The 18,711-nt window shown below is 35.4% G+C and overlaps 1 protein-coding gene across 7 annotated transcripts in view; it reads left to right on the top strand.

Annotated features, from left to right (window-relative positions):
- The window catches only part of ptprc (protein tyrosine phosphatase receptor type C), a 35,664-nt gene extending 23,402 nt beyond the window's left edge, over positions 1-12,262 (top strand). For 6 of the 7 annotated variants that reach the window (XM_081384469.1, XM_081384468.1, XM_081384467.1 and 3 more), the window contains 27 exons: positions 437-454; positions 557-817; positions 1,502-1,684; positions 1,994-2,095; positions 2,221-2,361; positions 3,172-3,294; positions 3,547-3,723; positions 5,078-5,301; positions 5,400-5,460; positions 5,630-5,732; positions 5,833-5,864; positions 5,958-6,058; positions 6,145-6,235; positions 6,334-6,401; positions 6,485-6,521; positions 6,755-6,852; positions 7,108-7,233; positions 7,343-7,500; positions 7,593-7,728; positions 9,065-9,211; positions 9,312-9,402; positions 9,536-9,666; positions 9,863-9,997; positions 10,226-10,348; positions 10,453-10,616; positions 10,698-10,833; positions 11,316-12,262. In XM_081384469.1, coding sequence (XP_081240595.1) covers positions 634-817; positions 1,502-1,684; positions 1,994-2,095; positions 2,221-2,361; positions 3,172-3,294; positions 3,547-3,723; positions 5,078-5,301; positions 5,400-5,460; positions 5,630-5,732; positions 5,833-5,864; positions 5,958-6,058; positions 6,145-6,235; positions 6,334-6,401; positions 6,485-6,521; positions 6,755-6,852; positions 7,108-7,233; positions 7,343-7,500; positions 7,593-7,728; positions 9,065-9,211; positions 9,312-9,402; positions 9,536-9,666; positions 9,863-9,997; positions 10,226-10,348; positions 10,453-10,616; positions 10,698-10,833; positions 11,316-11,699 — 3,456 coding nt within the window. In that variant the 5' untranslated portion in view covers positions 437-454; positions 557-633 and the 3' untranslated portion in view covers positions 11,700-12,262. Of the gene's footprint in view, positions 1-223; positions 326-436; positions 455-556; positions 818-1,501; positions 1,685-1,993; positions 2,096-2,220; positions 2,362-3,171; positions 3,295-3,546; positions 3,724-5,077; positions 5,302-5,399; positions 5,461-5,629; positions 5,733-5,832; positions 5,865-5,957; positions 6,059-6,144; positions 6,236-6,333; positions 6,402-6,484; positions 6,522-6,754; positions 6,853-7,107; positions 7,234-7,342; positions 7,501-7,592; positions 7,729-9,064; positions 9,212-9,311; positions 9,403-9,535; positions 9,667-9,862; positions 9,998-10,225; positions 10,349-10,452; positions 10,617-10,697; positions 10,834-11,315 lie in introns of all 7 variants that reach the window. The other variant, XM_081384471.1, reaches the window with a different exon arrangement.
- The last annotated feature ends 6,449 nt before the right edge of the window (positions 12,263-18,711 follow it).

Genomic DNA, 18,711 nt, shown 5'->3' with positions numbered 1-18,711 from the left:
CATGTGTTTGAGAAGTACATTAAGTAATACACAAATCATATCACAAAAACAGTTAACAAGGTAACAATTCAGAATCAGTGCTTATTCACTATAATTTAGCTATGCTGTATATTAATGCATTTATTTGTGTGAAGCAATAGAGTGAGCTAAATGAGTTTGCAGCACTTCAGTATCCTGGTCAGCGAGTTTTAACTCTTTTATTGTCACTTACCACCTAAACAAGATTCAGGGAACGTGACCTCCTCACCTGCAAACACCACCGCACCTCTCACCTCCACTCAATCCAACTCAACCTCACTCCCACTCACCAGCGGTACCACCATGGGTAACACCACGCTATCTGTGCACTCTGTACAAATCATTACTGCTTCTTTTTTTTGTGCGAAAAAATTGCATGACTCACGATGATTAACTTGTAAATATGTGTTTTTCACAGGTGCCACAAAAAAGCCATGTGAGTATTTATTTATTGCACCTGTTGTTTTTTAACTCGGATTGTGTTTTTGAGGACGTATTTTGATTCTTATGATTTGTGAATATTCATATGCATTGACAGGTGAATTCAACGTTACACAGACTGAGAGCAGATCAATAGTCCATGTGTGGAATGTGAATGCCAATGACAATGAACAAATGTACACAATCAGATTAATGAGTAAGAATGAGACTCTGAAGTATGAGAATAGGTCTCCCTTTGAAATTCCATCTAAAGGGTTAAAACCATGCATTAAATACACCGTCCAAGTTGATGGCTGTCAGCTTGGAAAGGAGACTATTGGAAATGGGACTATTGGAAATGGGACTATTCATTTTGAAGGTAAGTGATTTACAGACAGAAATTTCTAATTACAGTATAATGCTATTTTGCTAGATGTAAATGTGAAGTTTTTTTGAAAGGACTTTTAATTTATTTGTCTATTTGTTTCTCTCTGCACAACATAGCCAGAATTGATTTCTTGATTTGCATTCATAACTGTAGGTTTCTATCAATTAATGTAACCAGCATGAAGATGAACAGTGTAAATGTCTGGCTAAACATAGTGCACACTTGAAAAAAAAAAAAGGTTCTATATAAAAGACTAGAGGGTTCTTGACTCGATTTTAAAGAACCTTATAGGTTCTATATAAGAAGAAATGTCTTAAATGATTGCGTAATACTTTTGTGTTTAACTGGTTATTTAAAATTTTCTAGTGATAAAGTACGTTTACAAGCTGCTTAATTCATACAATTAAATTAAATTAATTAAAACTTAATTAATTAATAAGTTAAATCCATAAAGTTATCTCATGATGGGAACCCCTAAGAGATTCTATATCCGAGGCACCTGACAGAATTTTTTCTAAGAGTGTGCTTACTGTATATCCTGATGTTGTGCTATGAAATTGTGTTTTATTTGATTGCATTGCCTCTCTCTTTTAATTTTTTTATTTAATTTTTTTTTTTTTTTAGATATGGAAAATAATGTCTCTGATTCCTTGTAAATTCTTTATTTCTTTTTAGACAATGTAAGTAAAGGCCATTCTGCAAAACTTGATGTGGGTGAAAAGGAAGTGTGTTTTGAGGATGGCAAATGGAATCTGTCCAAATGTTTTAATATAACAAATAACAACTCCTGCAAAAATGAGAACATTACCTTGGAACTTGACACATGCAACTACACAATGACAGTCCAGATGCCCCCAGGTGAGAATTTGATCAATTAAACAGAAAATAAACAAACTAGTGGGGCAAAATTTATATTTGGCTTTCAAGAGTGTGTGTTAAGAGTGCATTTATATACAAATGTATTATTTTGATTTGTGTATTTGATAATTATGATTACTTATCATTTACATTACGTATTTACATTACAATAACTCTTCCATGGAAAAAATGCATTATGATATAGATAGAAAGATACAAGTTTGTAGCTACATGATTTATACTAAATACTACTTATTTTAATTAACTTAATGTGTGTTGATGCTGTTGTTGTTGTTGTTGTTGTTTTAGTCAAACCTGAAATAACCTTCAATAAAACGATTCCCACTAAGTTTATGTGGAGTAATAAACCTGAAAAATGTCAAGATAGCGGATTGCAGGTCCATTGCATTGGTAAGTAATGGCAGTGTTTGTTAATTTATTTATTTTTTGCTAAGTAATAATGTATTTAAAAGAAAATCATATTCACATTGATGCATAAACACTAAAGATTGAGTTTTCTCTTCCTACTTTTTCAGACGAATCTAAGAATCCTAAGAATTATGGTTTGAATACCAGTGTGTTTTTGGTACCCTCCAAAATGTACAACTGCACTGGAAAATACACATATTACGATTTGTCCATTGAAAGCAATCAAAATGAAATTAACATCAATTGTGGTGAGTTGCTGACTATGGCTCCCCACACCTGCAAATATTTCACAATAATGCTATGACTTACAAAACATTATACTGTATTTGCTTTATTCATTTTATTTATGTTGCTGTTTCTTCAACTATGGTCCCTGTGGATTTATAAAACACTAGTTTACTAGTTTATTTTATTTGTACACCAACAATTCCAAACAGTGTATACATGCATAAAAGAGAATCCTGTTATTTTATAAAGTATATTTTTCTTAAAGTCATGATCATTTCCACCACATGTCAAATTGTGTGTTTAATAGCATTCTGTGGTGGAAGTGACATTTTAGGCGTTTTAAACATTGTTGGTATAAAATGTCCAACTGTCTTGCAAAGGATAATTTCACAGCTATCATTTTATGCATCCAAAATACACACATTAAAATAATATTTTCATATTATTTTGCATAATTTGGTGAAATTATAGCTTGACTGGAAATGATGCACAATAAAAATGTATTCTTTGCAAGAGAGATATTTATTTTTTCAAATAATATCACATATTAAGCTCTTCTCTGAAACCGTTGTCTAGTTGGTAAACAATGCACAAGCTTATAACAAAATCTATACATTTTCTACCACATTTGAAAATAAATGTTGAAGGCATGAAAAACAATAGTCAATTTTTTTTTTGGTGATTTACAAATAAACTTTAAAAAAAAAAAAAAAATCTGGAAACATCTGGGTCATAAAGTGCCCTTAGTTGAAGAAATATCCAGCTACATATGTCACAGTCTCATGCTTTATGTTTTGCTTTGATCCTGAATTCTGTTTTCTCTTTTACAGATTTTAAAAATGAAACTAAAGTACTTTCAATTACCTACAACTCAATTGAGATCAGATGGGAATTTTCCCCTGGAGAAAATTGCTCTGGCATTAAATTAACATTTTCAGGCTATTGTGAAAATGGTAGTTATAAAACTTTTTCCCCTATATTACCAATTCAGTATCACTGAAATTAGATTTTGAAATGATATTTAACGGAATAGTCACTCACAAATAAAAATCCTATAATTGTTTACTCACATTAATATTAATCCAAATAAATAAATGCTGCAGTTTTGTTTGTGGAACACTATCCATTTTAATATTCTGAGGGCTTCAATGCATTTATCAATCAGTTAACTTGACAGTGCACATGTCTTCCTTTTACCTTTTCAGACCAACGGACTCAGACCGATCTTGACCATTTGACCAGTTCCACAATCTACAAAACTAAAGAATTATATCCATATGAAGACTACACATGCAATATTAAGGCCACAACCAATATCGAAACACAGTACCAAGGTCACTTTGTTTATAACATCTCTCATCGCATAAAAACACTTTCTCACAGTAAGTGTAACATTTTTAAATATTTATTTCATAATTTGAACTTCTATATATTTATTTGTAAAGAAACATACAGTTTCTATGCAGGTTTATGTCCTACATAATGTAAAATATATTAGAAAGTGTGATGCCAAAAAAAGAAGATCAAAACATCACAAAATATGACAGATTACTGCCTGTTATGTTAGCGACCCCTTTTTTTTCAATTATTAAAGGGGTGGTTCGGGATTTTTGACATCGGACCTCATTTTTAAGTCAGCCTGGTTGTTATTCATCAGTGGAGACTTTTTTTTTTTTTTAATTATCCAGTCCTTATATTTGGATAGTTAGCCGATGCTAGGCTAGCGCGAGTCAAGGGTAGATGTTAGCCAGCCATTAAACAACGTTTTACCCACTCCACAGTGCACCAAACGCAAATCAATTATAACACTATCGATGCAAATGTCCGTTGAGAGAATAATGTTAGAAATCAAACTTACCTTTCATCACATTGCATTAGTTATAATTTGTTCCCTGTAATCATAAGCCTTGTCTACAGCAGCAGCGGAGTGATATTGATTACCTAGGCAACCGAGTGAGCCGGTACACACATGTACTGCACACACTGTAGTGGCTTCTTTTCTGTGTTTACTTTTTGCCGCATTACTAACTAGAGCAAAGTAAAATTCCGCAGCTGCTGAGAAACTAGTTCCTTTGGGATCATTGAGATGAAAGGTAAGTTTGATTTCTAACATTATTCTCTCAACATACATTTGCATCGATAGTCTAGTGTTATAATTGATTTGCGTTTGGTGCACTGTGGAGTGGGTTAAACGGTTTTTAGTGGCTGGCTAACATCTACCCTTGACTCTAGCTAGCCTAGCATCGGCTAACTATCCAAATATAAGGACTGGATAATTTTTAAAAAAAAATGTCTCCACTGATGAATAACAACCAGGCTGACTTAAAAATGAGGTCCGATGTCAAAAATCCCGAAGCACCCCTTTAATATATTATTTGATTATCCAGTGTTAGTCGTCACTAACAGTGCTTTCTTGATATATTTTGCCCTGATTGAAAGAAATGTTATGTGTTGTTTCAGAAAATAGATCATACTATGTATTTTTGCTATTAATGCTTGCATCATATTTACGAGTCCAATTATTGTTTATTTTGTGGTTTTATGACTGCTTTGGGTTTTTATCTTGTAGTTCAACAGATTATTGGATTTCCTGGAAGTACCAATAAACGGGCAATTTTTTAAATCCATAACTGGTGAAATGTCATAGAGAATATAATCTAATCGGAAATAAAGACATCTTATCAAATTATCAATTTCCCATCACATATACACTGTTCTTTTTCTGTATTTTAATAGATCCCATTTTTGGAACGGAAAATCCACAGCATTACCTTAAGAAAAAATCTCACAATTCTTTTACTCTGAACTGCAAGACCTGGCAAGGAAATTGGAATGGACTTCCCGGAAATTATAGTGCTAAAATCATGTATAAAGGAGCACCTAAAAAAGAAACAGTAGAGAAAGAGAACTGTTTGTTTGAATTTGACAATCTTTACTACCTCACAGAATATACATTTGAGGTATCTATTTATTTTTTGCTGCAGCCTGAATAACATTTACAGTGTTTTAATTTGTGTTTCACATTTATTAATTAATTTATTCATTCAATTAAATTCAGATTACAGCCAAAAATCGTAACGGTAAGATGACCACTGTTAGAATTGACGGATCCACTAGCTGTAAGTACAACCTTTTCTTACTCTTACATATCTATAATATTATTTGCTTTTTTAGATATGTTATCAAATAAAATTAAAACATAAAAAGTATTCATTTGTTTACAATAACAAAATGTTATAAATATAGTTATATGGGCAGAATAACTGAAGTGGTGTGTTCCTCTCTCAGATAATGATAAGGCTGTCATCGGATTCTTGACATTCCTCATCATTGTGACGTCACTTGCCCTCCTTTTTGTGTTGTACAAAATTTTCCTGCTCAAAAGAAAACGGTCAGTCATCAAATGTATTATTTTCGATTGATATAAAATCACTATAGTATCAACATCAGCATAAATATGAATCTGTTTCCGATGGGATTTCTTACTACAGGAGTCCTGAAGATGAAGAGATTCTTCTCACACGTATGTTATTAGCTCATATCAAAGTCAAATCAGTGTATTTTGAAAGTGAATTGATTTGAGAAGGACTCTTTGGTTTTCCGTCTCCTCTCATAGAACCCCTGCGTCCAGTTGAGCCCATCTACAGAGACCATTTAATCGAGGCTTACAAGACCAAGATCGCAGATGAGAGTCGTCTGTTTATGGATGAGTTCCAGGTGATTCTTTATGTGATAAATCTATAGTATCTGCTACTTCTGTTTAAATATAATGAGAAATGCATTCAGATTCTGCTTCTCCTCAGAGCATTCCCCGAATTTTCTCCAATTACACCATCAAAGAGGCAAAGAAACAGGAAAACCACTCCAAGAACCGCTATGTTGACATTCTGCCATGTAAATATCACTCCAATATTCATAAAAACATCTATTACCCACAATTCCTTGAGTAGTTTTCAGTCTGAGAATTTATTGTTTTACGCGTGGGTTTGCAGATGACTATAATCGCGTTCCTCTCTTAACTGGAGGTGAACGTGACTACATCAATGCCAGCTTTATCGAGGTGATGTCATATAAACACACACATTTCAAGAATCACAATTTCTGAGTTTATAATTTATCAAATTCTTTCTTCTTCCCATACAGGGATATCGAGAGCCAAAGAAATACATTGCAGCTCAAGGTATAAATCCTCTTAGTAAATAGTGATTCTAGATTGTGATTTGCTGAGGCCCATTCAAGGCGGCCAATGAACGCTCACTTTGACCCAACGTTCAATATCACTTTTGCTTTGGCAAACATAAAATGCAGTGAAATTGTTTAAGCCCACAATTTAGATTATTAAATGTAACAATTAACTGCCATATGAAGTTTAAATAATAGCTACATTTCATTTTTGTTGGACGTATTTTCCAGGTCCCAAGGATGAGACTATTGATGATTTCTGGCGAATGGTTTGGGAGCAAAAGTCATCCATTATTGTCATGGTCACCCGTTGTGAGGAAGGAAACAAGGTAAGTGCTTGTGTTTGGTCTAGTGTTTTTTAATTACTATTATAGTATTTAGTTATATTTTTCTTTTTATTTTAGTTTAATTATTTTTTATTATTAATTTTAGTACTTAAATTGAATATATATTTATATTTTATTTCAGCTTTTGTTTCAGTCTCAGTTTATTTCTGATTGGCATTGTTTTTTATCATCAATCTTCATCATAGAGACCCTGAAAGTGAATTATTTCCACTGACTGCTGCTTGTTTGTCCTCTCAGATCAAATGCGCTCAGTACTGGCCATCTCTGGACAGAGAGACTGAGATTTTCGAAGATTTTGTCGTGAAAATCCGATCTGAGGAACACTGCCCTGATTATATCATTCGCAATCTGGTCCTGGTCAATGTAAGTGTGTGCAGTCTGGTCATTCTTACATGCTTTATTCAGACGGTTTTAACTTAATAAAGTGTGTGTGTGTGTGTGTGTGTGTGTGTGTGTGTGTGTGTGTGTACAGAAGCGAGAGAAAGCCCCAGAAAGAGAGGTCACTCATATCCAGTTCATCAGCTGGCCTGACCACGGAGTGCCCGGAGACCCCAGCCTGCTTCTGAAGCTCAGGAGAAGAGTCAACTCCTTCAAGAACTTCTTCAGCGGGCCTATCGTGGTCCACTGCAGGTAAGACGGGACCGTAGACATTACTGCCTATTAAAAAGGTATTTGTCTAAAGGGTCAGTAGGAGTTGATGAATGTTGGCGTATCATCTATAGTGCAGGTGTTGGCCGCACAGGAACCTATATTGGCATTGACGCAATGATTGAAAGTCTCGAGGCGGAGGGAAGAGTGGACATCTATGGATATGTAGCGAAACTACGTCGCCAGCGTTGCCTCATGGTTCAAGTGGAGGTGAGTGAGACTGCAGGGGGGAAAGTGATATTAAAAACAAAAAGCTCAATTTGGTCATTAACTTTAAAACTAAATGACAAACCTAACTTGGGCTAAATATTTAGAGAACATGCAAAAATGACATTTTGATTCATACAGTATCTAAGTTTTATATTTTTTGGTTAGTTCAACTAAAAATGAAAAAAAAGTCATAATTTACTCATCCTCATGTTGTTCTAAACCTGTTAGACTTTCGTTCATCTTTGGAACACAAATGAAGATTTTTTTTTTTTTATGAAATCTGAGACATTTCTGTCCCTTTATTGACAGTCTGCGCAACTACCACTTTGGCGACTGATTCTTGCTGAAGCTCAAACGTGCTGCGTAACACGAGAATGAACCTCATTGGTTCTTGCAGAAGCTCAAACGTGCTGCGTAACACAAGAATGAACCTCATTGGTTCTTGCTGAAGCTCAAACGTGCTGCGTAACACTAGAATGAACCTCATTGGTTCTTGCTGAAGCTCAAACGTGCTGCGTAACACGAGAATGAACCTCATTGGTTCTTGCTAAAGCTCAAAGTGCTGCGAAGCACAAGAATGAACCTCATTGGTTCTTGCTGAAGCTCAAAGTGCTGCGTAACACTAGAATGAACCTCATTGGTTCTTGCTAAAGCTCAAACGTGCTGCGAAACATGAGAATGAACCTCATTGGTTCTTGCAGAAGCTCAAACGTGCTGCGTAACACGAGAATGAACCTCATTGGTTCTCGCTAAAGCTCAAACGTGCTGCGAAACATGAGAATGAACCTCATTGGTTCTTGTGGAAGCTCAAACGTGCTGCGTAACACGAGAATGAACCTCATTGGTTCTCACACATCAAGCGAACATGCTTGAGCTTCCGTTTACTATAACTGTGAGTTGATGAATGTTAATATGTGAATAAAAGCCAAAATTCAATTTGTTAATCATATAAAGTGATGGAGTCTCTTCAGAAAATTTGGACTAAACCACTCAATTCATATGAATTAGTTTTACAATCTCTTTATGAACTTTTTGAAGCATCAAAACGGTAGATGCGTAGGCTGTCAATGAGGGGTTTGTGGGGGTTTTTTGTGTTCATTTTTATTTATTTTTTTATAAAGAAATCTAAGTCTGGCCAAATGTTTTATAATTTTATTTTTAAACATGATTTATTTCACACTTCAAAAAAATATGTATTAAACCATATATATCAGTTAAGTCTGGCAAAATTGGATTGTTTTGGTGACAAAACCTGACAAAAAAAATCTTTTGTAGCACCCTTTGTTTTACATTTGGTTAATTGATATTTAAGTGTGTGTGTTGTTGATTGTTTCAGGCCCAGTACATACTGATCCACACCGCTCTGATAGAGCACAACCAGTTTGGAGACACAGAGCTCTCATTGTCTGAATTCCACTCAGAGCTCAGCACCCTCAGAAAGAAAGATGGAAGTGAACCCACTTTGCTTGAAATGGAGTTCCAGGTTTGTCCTCATATGATTGTCTCCTGGTTATGGACACTGAAGTGTTCAGTATGTGTATTAGATCATTAACGCAGCACGTGTTCTTGTTGTTTTCATAAAGGGACTCCCCAAATTTAAAAACTGGAGAACATTCAACACAGGAAGCAGCGAGGACAACAAGAAGAAAAACCGCTACTCGTCTGTTATCCCATGTGAGTGATCAACACCAACTTTATTGATGTGCAGATCCTAGTTTCGTCTTCATGTTACAGCATTATACACCACATTATTTATTCATTATAAATGAACAACGATCTGAGTAACCAGAAAACATTTCTGTTGCAGATGACTTTAATCGAGTCCTGTTTAGACTGGACATTGATGGCAACCAGACCAGTGACCCTGAGGATGAGGAAGAGTATTCATCAGATGAGGAGGAAGAATCTAATGAATACATCAACGCTTCATTCATTAGTGTACAAAACTTGATTCCCTTGACTTTATATAAGCTAATATATCATATTTTTTATATATTTTTATATTTCATTCTTTTATATGTGTGACTTAGGTATATACAATTATGAGAAAAGGAAATGCCTGCCTAATACCTAATAGTTGACATCAATAATATGTTAAACTCAACCAAATATGCTTGTTATTGCTTTCCAACAGGGCTACTGGTGTCATAAGAGTCTGATCGCTGCACAGGGGCCTTTACCAAACACAACACAAGAGTTCCTGCTCATGCTGTATCAGCAACAGACTAAAACACTGGTCATGCTCACCGACTGCCAAGAGGACGGCAAGGTAAGACCTCCCACAATACCAGACAGACAGACAGATAGATAGATAGATAGATAGATAGATAGATAGATAGATAGATAGATAGATAGATAGATAGATAGATAGATAGATAGATAGATAGATAGATAGATAGATAGATAGATAGATAGATAGATAGATAGATAGATAGATAGATAGATAGATAGATAGATATCTGCCCAGTTTTTCAGGCCATATCTGTATTTTTTCCAGGATTTTTGCAGTCAGTACTGGGGAGATGAAAAGAAAGTGTTCGGAGAGATGGAAATTGAGGTGAAAAAGACAGAAAGCTTCCCGACCTACGTCAGACGGCACCTGGAAATACAGTCCTCAAAGGTAAACAAAGTCCTTGTCCTCGGCATGAATATCTGTCGTCATTAACTGCAGATATGTTTTCTGATACGTATGAAGTAACTGATCCATCTTGGATCCTATAACAGAAGAATGAGATTTTGAAGGTGGATCAGTACCAGTTCCTGAAATGGAGAAGTGAACTTCCAGAGAACGCTCAGGATTTAATAGAGATGATGAAGAACATCAGAGAGAACGGCAATTATGACAACAGCAAAAAGAACCGGAATGTCCCTATAGTGGTGCACTGCAAGTAAGTCCCAATCCCAGAGACTTTTCTTTCCCAGATGGATGGATGAATGCATTTTAAAATTTACTTTGGTTTTTTTTCCAGCAATGGATCGTCGCGCACTGGAATCTTCTGTGCCTTATGGAATCTCATGGACAACGCATTGACAGAAAAGTTGGTGGACGTCTTCCAAGAGATCAAAAACTTGCGCAAGGAGAGGCAGGGAATGGTGGAAACATTCGTAAGTTCTTGCTTCGTAAATAAAAACAATAGAAGAATGACTTTATCTCACAATTGCACCAATTGCAATTTTTCCTCAATAGAATTTTACTTAAGTCCAATTTGTTTCAATTTTAATATTCATCCCATTACCTTTTTATTTTTCCTCTGCAACCGGAATGGACTTCCTTAAAATACAGATCTGTTTCAGAAATTACTCTAAAAATTTAGTTTTTACACTGAAAATTGTTATAATAGTGTCTTTCATTGTTATCTTGTTCCATGTATCACGTTCGTTCATATTTAGCCTGGGCTAATTCAAACTGTATATCTTTGCTAACCGTTGCTAAATGTTAAAAGAGTGCTTTAAAGAGGTTTCAACCCAAAATTAAGTGTATTTTACAAACGTATATCTCACAAAAGTTCTTTAACGATCAATGAACAGATTGTATCTTTTGCTGCTCGTTCAAAATGCTCAAGTATTTGTCACCTCTCTCTCCACAGGAGCAGTATCAGTTCCTCTACACGGCTATAGAGGGCGCTTTCCCGGTGCAGAACGGCACCGTAAAGACACCAACTGCAAACGACACCGCGCAGATCATCAACGAAACGACGGCGCTCCTCACCGAGCCCAACAGCAAAGATGTTGCTGAGCAGAAGAAGACGGAGGAGGAGAGCAAAGCCCCGGACAGCAAAGCTGAGGAGAGCAAAGCTGAGGAGAGCAAAGCCGAGGAGAGCAAAGCCGAGGAGAGCAAAGCCCCGGAGAGCAGTGAACAGCAAGCCTCGGAGAGCAGCACTGCAGCGGCTTCACCAGCAGAGGGAGACAGCGAGAAAACCACAACAACCGAGGGCACCACCAACGGCCCTGCGGCCACCGTAGAGGTTTAGAGGCTCAAACGTTTGCTCTGCATTTGACACCAAGTGTCTTTTTTAACTAGTGTTGTTATGCTTTTGATTTCTTGTTTTACATTAGAGTTTGACTGTACATTTGAGAATTCAGGTCGGATCAGACGGATCCATTACAACTTACGTTTCTGCCTCAAGTTTCGTTGTTTTTTGGTTGTTTTTGAATAAACTTTATGTATAATGATGCTGTTTGTGTGAAATCTGTGCATATCGATAATGTTTATTCACATGTGTAAAGGTTTTGCTTTATGGATTGATTTTTAGGCTATCAAATTGCGTTTTTGAATGTATTGTAAAATAAGACCTTACAAACAATATTTTTTTATGTTAGTGTTCTAGTATGGAAATTGTATCAAAGCACGATCTTATTGCATCTAAATTATGTTCGAGAGCGTTGAAAAAAAGGCAAAGAATTATGACTTTGCACTACATGGCTGTCATCAAACTATCTTTCATTTCACTGTTTTTTCCCAATCGCTCAATACTTGTTTAATTTTAAGCAGATGTAACATAATAAAAAACAATAAAAGATAGCTTGAACAATACGACTGTTGTGTTTTAATTCATTATAAGCCAGGTGGGGGGATAACACTAGGAACACCACCTAGAAAAATCACAGGCTAATGTAAAACCAGGGTAATATGCCTTAAAACAAGCCTTTGTTATACAAACATGAGCCACAAGATGGCGCTTGCCAACAAAGAAGCGACTACAACAGACTTTCCATCACGCTTTTTCTAGTATGAATAATGGCTATACATTTTAAATACAAAATTCTTTGTGATGATAGACTAGTAAATATGTGAGTTATTGTCACATAATATTTTAATATAATATGATTTGTGAATGCATTTACATGTATGCATTTAATAATATTTTAATATAAATGTGAATGAGAGTAGCCTATAAAGAAAATAGTTTTACTTGTTTAAAAAAAACTCAAAATATAGTGTAAGGGGGGAGAAAAAATGTATGGTTTTGTTGACTGAGGTCTCTGAAAAACTATTTGTCTCACTTCATTTCATTTTCCCCTTTAACTCGGTAAAAGAAAAATGGGGCATCAATGGCCCTGCAGTGATTCCGGAGATAGAAACGATTGTCTTCTCATAACACACTGGAATAAAAAATAAAAAAAAAACATATAGCCTATATACATTCTTAAAATCATTTTATATATATTTTGCTTTTACACTTTAAAAATTAAAATTAAAAATGATATAGCGTATCAAAATATAAATTTTCACTCCTTGATATGATCTAATTATGGGGTTTAATTTTGACCTTTAACTGTAAATAAGTGCTAACGCTTGTGAAGATTATAAAGGGCAGCACGAGGTGAAGGCGAGCGGGTTTCGCTGTCTGTACGGGTCACAGAGGGAAATTCCCTTTAAATAAATCATCAGTAAATCTGCGGAGCAACATTTGCATTCAGCTGTCACGTGTAACTCCACCCAGCCGTGCAATTATCATACCATCTTCCGTGCAACATTTGTGACGGATGTTTCCCTCTTTGAACATATAGGCCTACTGTAGGTTTGTTTATTTCTGTAAAAGTATCAGAATCAGCCTCAAAGTATCTCCAGTATAGGTTGTATATGTGAAGCTGGCCTTATTCTCTCTGTAATTAGTGTGTTTCTCTGTTTCGCCTCTAATTGAGCACTTCAAGCTCACACTAAATATAGCAGATAAGTTCAGAGATGCTCAAATGTTCTCTGCGGTTCCTCGTTATGCATGTTAACATGTTATTGGCCACGCTGGATGTTTGTAACGGGCAGAAAATGAGCGCAGGGCTTTATATTTAATGCTTTATTCACAGCCACTTTACAAGTTCTTTCCCTTTAGCACTTTAAGGCACAAACACTGCATTTATAATGAAATTTGTTTTAAATGCACGCAAAATTATGATCTAAAAATCTGAGATTATTAGCCTAATATTTATGTTTGCATGGAGTGGGATTTTTTATATTTATTAGTTTTCTTTAAGTCTTTAGTTGGAGCTCATCACATTCACTTTAGAAACAAAAATTTAAAAACAAAAAAAAACGTTTTTTTAAAATAAAATGTAACAATTTTGGTTTAAATGTAGGGCTACAATCAATATTTGTTATACAGGCTAATCTGAAATTATTACAATAGTTAGGCTATGTCTTATTTATTTTCAAGTAAACCATTTATTTTTCTTTGTTTGTTTGTTCTTTTTGTTAGTCTTCTTGGAAGAAACACAAACAAATCAGCGCTCGTTGTCTTTTGACTTCCGGTCTGTATTTTCCCAGCGATTTTGCTTGTTTATTAATGAACGGCTCGTTTTCAAATCTTCCCGGTCGACTTACATTTGTTAAGTCATCTGCTTTAAACATTACAGTCCTCAGGATAACTTTTGTTAACTTTACATTAAGTAAATCCTCTTCAAATGTTTACTCCTGGACTGAAATGCCATATAGAGCGACCGCAAAAACGGAAGTTCAAAAACAATATTCTAAAGATGGCGGCGCCCTCGTTTCTCTGGCGCATAAGGTCTAGCCTAATGTCAACAAACCGAATTTCAAAGATGTTAGCATTTAATCATGTTTTGCAAACACTCCCCCATCTGTAATTTGTCGAAAAATCTGGTAGTCCCGCCCAAAACTCACACTATTGGCAGAGAGCTGCGATCGTGGCTATTTGTTTGTTTGTTTCTTAGAGCATGTATTTCTTAATATCTGTCAAATAGTCAGACATTTTATGTATGGTCGCACATTTTATGTGGGTTCCTTCACACCAAGGACGATAATGATAAAAGTATCTAAAAATTGTTCTAAATATAAAAGAATACCGGAGTCCACACCACAACAAGATAACGCACAGAGAAACAATATCGTTTCAGAACATTTTTTTCAACTGATGATGAATGGTTAAACATTGATAGCAAAGACTATAGAATAACACTCTTTGTTGATGATAGCTAATCAGAATGTATTCTGCTTTTATAGCTCGAGCATTTAAAGTGACAGACGACGACTGAGACGCGTATAAGTGACAGACGACACTTATATAAAAAAGGTGTGATTATCATTATTGGTGTTAGCAGGTCTTTATTCTAAAAATAATAATAATTTAAACCAACCTAAAGGCCCATTCACACTAAGAACAATAACTATAGCATAAATATAACTACATGTAGCGTCCACACCAGCACTGCAGGTTTGTCGTCTGACGCTTTAAATGCTCGAGCAGGATGGATCCTGATTGGCTGTCAATATTTTCATCCTTCATCAGCTGGAAAAAAATAGTTCTGAAAGTGATTTGAACGTTATCGTTCCTCTGTGTCACTATTCAAAGTTGTGGCGTTGTGGATTCTGCCATTCTTTTATATTTAGAATGATTTTTAGAACTGTATATTTATCGCTATCGTCCTCGGTGTGAATGGGCCTTAAGACACAGCCCTGCATTATACTCTTTGGACATATCAAAGATTCATTCATTGATGGATCAATGACTATAAATGTCTTGACACACATGTGGCTCCTACAGAGACGTCCCGAGACAGATTCAGATGGCCAGGCCTCAGGTGACGCTCTGCTCCACAGCTGGAGACCCATAACATCAGTAACAGCATCTGACTGTGGAGATGATGAGCAGGTCTGGCTTTGAGGGTGTGCACTTATACCCCATTTTACATTCAGATGGATGAAGTGACCCGAGAAGACACAGTGACTCTGCTTCCATTGAGAGACGGCATGATGGAGCTTGCAGTGAGTGTGTTTCAAGGTTTTTGAGCGAGGTGTACACGTGACTGTCTGAGACGGCCCAGCCCCAGACTGAGTATTCTAATGCAAACAAGGTCTCTCAGCACACAAAGAGGCTACATATCTCATACAAAAGATGTGTTGAGCCCGGACACAACCCACACAGTGTCCAATGTCCTCATACAGTCATGTTTTGTCTCTCTCTCTCTCGTTCTGTGTGAGTCTTGAGTGGTACAGGCCTGGAACAATGAGGAATTCACACACAAACACACACTTAAACACACTTGGTGTTTTAGTCTCTTCGGATCACGTCTGGTATGATGTGTGAATCCAAGATGAAGTTTTCAACGTTTTAGTCGTGTCCATTTTGACCAATTTTATATCATATTAATTATTTACGTACCTGTAAATGCATCCCACAGTAACGCAATTTATTGAAAGCCAAAATCAAACTGTTATAATATTATTAGTGAGGAGTATATGCAACATTTTACATTCATTTAACATTACTATGTTTTGTTTTTTTGGACAAGGTCACATGGTTTTTGAACATTTAAAGTATCTTTATTTAAAAAAAAAAACAATGTGTACATTTGTATCATGGTAAAACCATGGTACGCAGGGAAGTAGCATGGAGTACTGTACAAATACAATGATACTTGAATATGACAAACATTCAGTTAAAAGTACAAAAGTATCATGTTTTATAGCACATAACACATATAAAAATGGTACCGTGATGTATCAGATGGTGATACCATGGTAATTTGATGTAAACAATAGTACTGACATGTATGCAAAAGCATAATTTTATGGACATGCTTTATGGTATTCTGTGAAGTACTGTGGAACATTTACTATGAATGACAGCAACTCTATTTGAATTGTTAGACATGGTAACATGCAAATACAATTTTTTGGGGGGTATGTTTGTTTTGTGTGGAGTGTCATGTGCTATAAACACCAAATACCATAAATGACATCCATTTTGTTTTGTTTGGGTGGATACGGTAACATGCAAATACCATTTCTTTGGACAATGTTTTGTTTTGTGGTACTGTGGAGTACCATGTACACATCAATTGCCATAAATGACTGCCATTTTGTTTTGTTGGACACTGTAACATGCAAATTATATTTATTTTTTGGGGGGGATGTTTGTTTTGTGGTACTGTGGTGTGCCACGTAAACACCATTTACCATAAATGAAAGCCAATTTGATTAGTTGGATATAGTAAAACAAATGCCATTTTTGGACAGTTTGTTTGGTGGTAATATGGAGTACCATGTACACAACAATTATCATAAATGACAGCCATTTTGTTTTTTGGACACTGTAACATGCAAAAACATTGTATTTTGGACATGCCATGTAAACATACCATACGTACCATAAATGACAGCCATTTTGTTTTGTTGGATACAGTAACATGCAAATACCATTTTTGGGACATGTTTTGTTTTGTGGTACTGTGGGGTACCATGTAAACATCAATTTACATAAAATTTGTTTTGTTTTGTTGGAAACGGTAACATGCAAATACCTTTTTTTTTTTTTACATGTTTGTTTTGTGGTACTGTAGAGTACCATATAAACATCACTTAATGACAGTCGTTTTGTTTTGTTTTGTTTTGTTTTGTTTTGTTTTGTTTTGTTTTGTTTTGTTTTGTTTTGTTTTGTTTTGTTTTGACGGTAACATGTAAATACCATTATTATTTGGAAGTTTTGTTTTGTGGTACTGTGGAGTTCCATGTAAACATCAATTACCAAAAATGACAGCCATTTTGTTTTCTTTGATACGGTAACATGCAAATACCATTATTTTTTGGACATGTTTTATTTTTTGGTACTGGGGAGTGCCATATAAACATCAATTTCCATAAAATTGTTTTGTTTTGTTTTGTTTCATTTTGTTTTGTTTGATATGGTAACATGCAAATACCATTATTTTTTGGACATGTTTTGTTTTTTGGTACTGTGGAGTTCCATGTAAACATAAATTACCATAAATGACAGCCATTTTGTTTTGTTTTGTTTAGTTGGATACGGTAACATGCAAATACCATTATTTGTTTGACATGTTTTGTTTTTTGGTACTGTGGAGTTCCATGTAAACATCAATTACCAAAAATGACAGCCATCTTGTTTTCTTTGATACGGTAACATGCAAATACCATTATTTTTTGGACATGTTTTGTGGTACTGTGGAGTGCCATGTAAACATCAATTTCCATAAAATTGTTTTGTTTTGTTTTATTTTCTTTTATTTGATATGGTAACATGCAAATACCATTATTCTTTAGACATATTTTGTTTTGTGGTACTGTGGAGCGCCATGTAAACATCAATTTCCGATTTGTTCGGCTCTGATCGGTTTTGGTTTGGTTTTCACAGTAACAAGGCATACCATTATTTTATGGACATGTGTACTTTTTTAATAAATTATTTTCTTGCATGTTTGTATTTTTCTATTATTTTTATTTATATTTCAGGACAATTTTCTGGTCATATGTGATAAATCAGTTACAATTCAAAGGTTATTCATTATAAATAATAATACTAAATATTAATAATTATAATTATTATATTGCATAAGATGGTCAAGCATGATGTAAAGATGTGTGTTTTGCCATAGTGAAATCATTTGTGTTATGTTGTGGCCCTTACAGCCTGTAAGCCAGACCTTTTCAATTGAGCGTGGCTCACAGGACATCACGGCAGTAAATGATACATGTGCTGGACTAATTCATGATTGTATGTGTAGTGAATGGGTGTGCCTGGCAGGGCCACTGTCCCAAATAACTGTGACGCTCTATTGCATGGCTCATTGTTGCGCGATAACACAGCGCCGGGATAACAGACGCCCCCACCCCCTGGAACACCAATCAGATTCCACCTTTCCAGCATATAATTCCCCATGTAGGGGCCATTTATGAGGCATTATGGGAGCACTTTAAAATCTCATTAGACGGGACAGCTGCACTTCGATACTGCATGCTGCTTTAGTCATTTCTATTATTGCTGCTGGGGATAGCACTACCCCCTCTGTTTTGAGATGAGCCCCATTTTGGAAGCTTAAATGGAGCTAATTGTAAGCTAAGTCAGTGCGCGTCTTTGCAGGCGTCATGATGCATAGTAAAAACTGTAATGCTGCAGGCAGAAACAAGGCCGTAAAAAATGATTTATCTGAAGTGTTTGTGTACAGTGAGCAAGGGGTCTTGTAATGTAACATGCAAAGAGATGGAAAAATATATTTCTAAATTAATCA

The sequence above is a fragment of the Scardinius erythrophthalmus genome (genome assembly GCF_964197995.2).
Source record: "Scardinius erythrophthalmus genome assembly, chromosome: 14".
Classification (NCBI taxonomy): domain Eukaryota; kingdom Metazoa; phylum Chordata; class Actinopteri; order Cypriniformes; family Leuciscidae; genus Scardinius; species Scardinius erythrophthalmus.
The sequence above is the reverse complement of the archived record's forward strand: the minus strand, read 5'-3'. Positions and strand labels throughout refer to the sequence as shown.